Genomic DNA, 4,842 nt, shown 5'->3' with positions numbered 1-4,842 from the left:
CGCGGTGCCCCCTCCCCCTTGCTGACCGCGGTGCCCCCTCCCCCTTGCTGACCGCGGTGCCCCCTCCCCCTTGCTGACCGCGGTGCCCCCTCCCCCTTGCTGACCGCGGTGCCCCCTCCCCCTTGCTGACCGCGGTGCCCCCTCCCCCTTGCTGACCGCGGTGCCCCCTCCCCCTTGCTGACCGCGGTGCCCCCTCCCCCTTGCTGACCGCGGTGCCCCCTCCCCCTTGCTGACCGCGGTGCCCCCTCCCCCTTGCTGACCGCGGTGCCCCCTCCCCCTTGCTGACCGCGGTGCCCCCTCCCCCTTGCTGACCGCGGTGCCCCCTCCCCCTTGCTGACCGCGGTGCCCCCTCCCCCTTGCTGACCGCGGTGCCCCCTCCCCCTTGCTGACCGCGGTGCCCCCTCCCCCTTGCTGACCGCGGTGCCCCCTCCCCCTTGCTGACCGCGGTGCCCCCTCCCCCTTGCTGACCGCGGTGCCCCCTCCCCCTTGCTGACCGCGGTGCCCCCTCCCCCTTGCTGACCGCGGTGCCCCCTCCCCCTTGCTGACCGCGGTGCCCCCTCCCCCTTGCTGACCGCGGTGCCCCCTCCCCCTTGCTGACCGCGGTGCCCCCTCCCCCTTGCTGACCGCGGTGCCCCCTCCCCCTTGCTGACCGCGGTGCCCCCTCCCCCTTGCTGACCGCGGTGCCCCCTCCCCCTTGCTGACCGCGGTGCCCCCTCCCCCTTGCTGACCGCGGTGCCCCCTCCCCCTTGCTGACCGCGGTGCCCCCTCCCCCTTGCTGACCGCGGTGCCCCCTCCCCCTTGCTGACCGCGGTGCCCCCTCCCCCTTGCTGACCGCGGTGCCCCCTCCCCCTTGCTGACCGCGGTGCCCCCTCCCCCTTGCTGACCGCGGTGCCCCCTCCCCCTTGCTGACCGCGGTGCCCCCTCCCCCTTGCTGACCGCGGTGCCCCCTCCCCCTTGCTGACCGCGGTGCCCCCTCCCCCTTGCTGACCGCGGTGCCCCCTCCCCCTTGCTGACCGCGGTGCCCCCTCCCCCTTGCTGACCGCGGTGCCCCCTCCCCCTTGCTGACCGCGGTGCCCCCTCCCCCTTGCTGACCGCGGTGCCCCCTCCCCCTTGCTGACCGCGGTGCCCCCTCCCCCTTGCTGACCGCGGTGCCCCCTCCCCCTTGCTGACCGCGGTGCCCCCTCCCCCTTGCTGACCGCGGTGCCCCCTCCCCCTTGCTGACCGCGGTGCCCCCTCCCCCTTGCTGACCGCGGTGCCCCCTCCCCCTTGCTGACCGCGGTGCCCCCTCCCCCTTGCTGACCGCGGTGCCCCCTCCCCCTTGCTGACCGCGGTGCCCCCTCCCCCTTGCTGACCGCGGTGCCCCCTCCCCCTTGCTGACCGCGGTGCCCCCTCCCCCTTGCTGACCGCGGTGCCCCCTCCCCCTTGCTGACCGCGGTGCCCCCTCCCCCTTGCTGACCGCGGTGCCCCCTCCCCCTTGCTGACCGCGGTGCCCCCTCCCCCTTGCTGACCGCGGTGCCCCCTCCCCCTTGCTGACCGCGGTGCCCCCTCCCCCTTGCTGACCGCGGTGCCCCCTCCCCCTTGCTGACCGCGGTGCCCCCTCCCCCTTGCTGACCGCGGTGCCCCCTCCCCCTTGCTGACCGCGGTGCCCCCTCCCCCTTGCTGACCGCGGTGCCCCCTCCCCCTTGCTGACCGCGTCCTGAGGGGGCGCTCCGTCCCGCTCTATGTTCCCGACTCTCTGGTGGCCTCCTATAATATCGAAGGGAAAGGAGAAGTTCCCAGCAGAGAGCTGCAGCTGGACTGGGTGTATCCTTCCCCGTGTTGGTTCTGATCTGGCCCTTCCCCCTGGTTCTGATCTGGCCCTTCCCCCTGGTTCTGATCTGGCCCTTCCCCCTGGTTCTGATCCGGTCCCTTCCCCGTGGTTCTGATCTGGCCCTTCCCCCTGGTTCTGATCCGGTCCCTTCCCCGTGGTTCTGTCTATAGACCTTGACTGGAGGCGTGTACACAGATACGGGTACCGGGGCCGGGACTGCCGCAGCAACCTCTTCATCCTGCCGTCCGGAGAGCTGCTGTACTTCACCGCCGCCGTCTGCGTGTTGTATGACCCCGTGGCCGGCACCCAGAGGCACTACCGAGGACACACGGATGACATCAAAAGGTCAGAACTCCATGCCGGGGCCCCTTCCACGTGGTGGCCCCTTCCATCCCCGGAGGAAAGTGTGTGTGTGAGGTAACGTCTGTCCGTCTTCCACAGCTTGGCCGTCCATCCGGACTCCGTCACCATCGCCAGCGGGCAAGTGGCCGGTAACTCCCAGGATGGCAAGGTAAGGAACACGGAACACGTATGACCTGCCCGATGGCCCAATCCTCCAATGTGGAAGCGTGTGCGTGTGTGAGATCTTCATGTATGTTCTCTTCCCGCAGTCTCTGCCGCCTCATGTCCGCATCTGGCACTCCGTCAGCCTCTGCACCCTCCATGTCATTGGAGTCGGCCATTTTGACAGAGCGGTGACTTGTCTGAGCTTCTCCAAGACGGTGAGTGTTCCCGCCATGGGGCCACACCCCTTCCCCCAAACCATGTGACCCCCTGAGCTGCTCCAAGACGGTGAGTGTTCCCGCCATGGGGCCACACCCCTTCCCCCAAACCATGTGACCCCCTGAGCTGCTCCAAGACGGTGAGTGTTCCCGCCATGGGGCCACACCCCTTCCCCCAAACCATGTGACCCCCTGAGCTGCTCCAAGACGGTGAGTGTTCCCGCCATGGGGCCACACCCCTTCCCCCAAACCATGTGACCCCCTGAGCTGCTCCAAGACGGTGAGTGTTCCCGCCATGGGGCCACACCCCTTCCCCCAAACCATGTGACCCCCTGAGCTGCTCCAAGACGGTGAGTGTTCCCGCCATGGGGCCACACCCCTTCCCCCAAACCATGTGACCCCCTGAGCTGCTCCAAGACGGTGAGTGTTCCCGCCATGGGGCCACACCCCTTCCCCCAAACCATGTGACCCCCTGAGCTGCTCCAAGACGGTGAGTGTTCCCGCCATGGGGCCACACCCCTTCCCCCAAACCATGTGACCCCCTGAGCTGCTCCAAGACGGTGAGTGTTCCCGCCATGGGGCCACACCCCTTCCCCCAAACCATGTGACCCCCTGAGCTGCTCCAAGACGGTGAGTGTTCCCGCCATGGGGCCACACCCCTTCCCCCAAACCATGTGACCCCCTGAGCTGCTCCAAGACGGTGAGTGTTCCCGCCATGGGGCCACACCCCTTCCCCCAAACCATGTGACCCCCTGAGCTGCTCCAAGACGGTGAGTGTTCCCGCCATGGGGCCACACCCCTTCCCCCAAACCATGTGACCCCCTGAGCTGCTCCAAGACGGTGAGTGTTCCCGCCATGGGGCCACACCCCTTCCCCCAAACCATGTGACCCCCTGAGCTGCTCCAAGACGGTGAGTGTTCCCGCCATGGGGCCACACCCCTTCCCCCAAACCATGTGACCCCCTGAGCTGCTCCAAGACGGTGAGTGTTCCCGCCATGGGGCCACACCCCTTCCCCCAAACCATGTGACCCCCTGAGCTGCTCCAAGACGGTGAGTGTTCCCGCCATGGGGCCACACCCCTTCCCCCAAACCATGTGACCCCCTGAGCTGCTCCAAGACGGTGAGTGTTCCCGCCATGGGGCCACACCCCTTCCCCCAAACCATGTGACCCCCTGAGCTGCTCCAAGACGGTGAGTGTTCCCGCCATGGGGCCACACCCCTTCCCCCAAACCATGTGACCCCCTGAGCTGCTCCAAGACGGTGAGTGTTCCCGCCATGGGGCCACACCCCTTCCCCCAAACCATGTGACCCCCTGAGCTGCTCCAAGACGGTGAGTGTTCCCGCCATGGGGCCACACCCCTTCCCCCAAACCATGTGACCCCCTGAGCTGCTCCAAGACGGTGAGTGTTCCCGCCATGGGGCCACACCCCTTCCCCCAAACCATGTGACCCCCTGAGCTGCTCCAAGACGGTGAGTGTTCCCGCCATGGGGCCACACCCCTTCCCCCAAACCATGTGACCCCCTGAGCTGCTCCAAGACGGTGAGTGTTCCCGCCATGGGGCCACACCCCTTCCCCCAAACCATGTGACCCCCTGAGCTGCTCCAAGACGGTGAGTGTTCCCGCCATGGGGCCACACCCCTTCCCCCAAACCATGTGACCCCCTGAGCTGCTCCAAGACGGTGAGTGTTCCCGCCATGGGGCCACACCCCTTCCCCCAAACCATGTGACCCCCTGAGCTGCTCCAAGACGGTGAGTGTTCCCGCCATGGGGCCACACCCCTCCTCCAAACCATGTGACCCCCCCTGAGCCTCTCCAATACAGTGAGTGTTCCCGCCATCTGGCCACACCCCTTCCCCAAACCATGTGACCCCCCTGAGCCTCTCTTCTCCTTGCAGGATGGTGGCAGCCATTTGTGTGCATGTGATGAATCCGGGGACCACGTCTTGTCTGTGTGGCAGTGGCAGCGTGAGCAGAAGGTGACCGAGGTGAAGGTAGGTGCTCCTCCTGATCATGCCTCATAATACATCACATGGCATCACGCCAATGACACGTGTCTCTTTCCAGTGCTCCACGGAGCCGGTGTTGGCCGCCATCTTCCACCCCACAGAACCCAATCTGATCATCACGTGTGGCAAGTCCCAGCTGTACTACTGGAGCCTTGAGGGGGCCACAGGAGCAACCGCCACGTTAAGCAAGAGGCAAGGGGTGTTTGAGGTAAGCATGTGGAATACATAACAAAGAGGACCTGTCTAAAATGGCCACTGACAATGGCGGCATCAGAATGAGGCTCCACCAAGCCCTGTGCCACG

The 4,842-nt window shown here is 67.1% G+C and overlaps 1 protein-coding gene across 1 annotated transcript in view; it reads left to right on the top strand.

Moving 5' to 3' along the window:
* Window positions 1–1,701: 1,701 nt before the first annotated feature.
* The window catches only part of LOC108804030 (echinoderm microtubule-associated protein-like 2), a gene marked incomplete at both ends in the record, with an annotated part of 7,341 nt that continues 4,200 nt past the window's right edge, over window positions 1,702–4,842 (top strand). Inside the window, 6 exon segments of the mRNA XM_018575798.1 lie at window positions 1,702–1,803; window positions 2,006–2,155; window positions 2,252–2,321; window positions 2,422–2,532; window positions 4,429–4,524; window positions 4,598–4,747. Coding sequence (XP_018431300.1) covers window positions 1,702–1,803; window positions 2,006–2,155; window positions 2,252–2,321; window positions 2,422–2,532; window positions 4,429–4,524; window positions 4,598–4,747 — 679 coding nt within the window.

The sequence above is a fragment of the Nanorana parkeri genome, unplaced genomic scaffold, assembly GCF_000935625.1.
Source record: "Nanorana parkeri isolate BGI_ZX_2015 unplaced genomic scaffold, ASM93562v1 scaffold4828, whole genome shotgun sequence".
Classification (NCBI taxonomy): domain Eukaryota; kingdom Metazoa; phylum Chordata; class Amphibia; order Anura; family Dicroglossidae; genus Nanorana; species Nanorana parkeri.
Note: the sequence above shows the minus strand (reverse complement) of the source record. Positions and strands in the feature narration are given on the sequence as shown.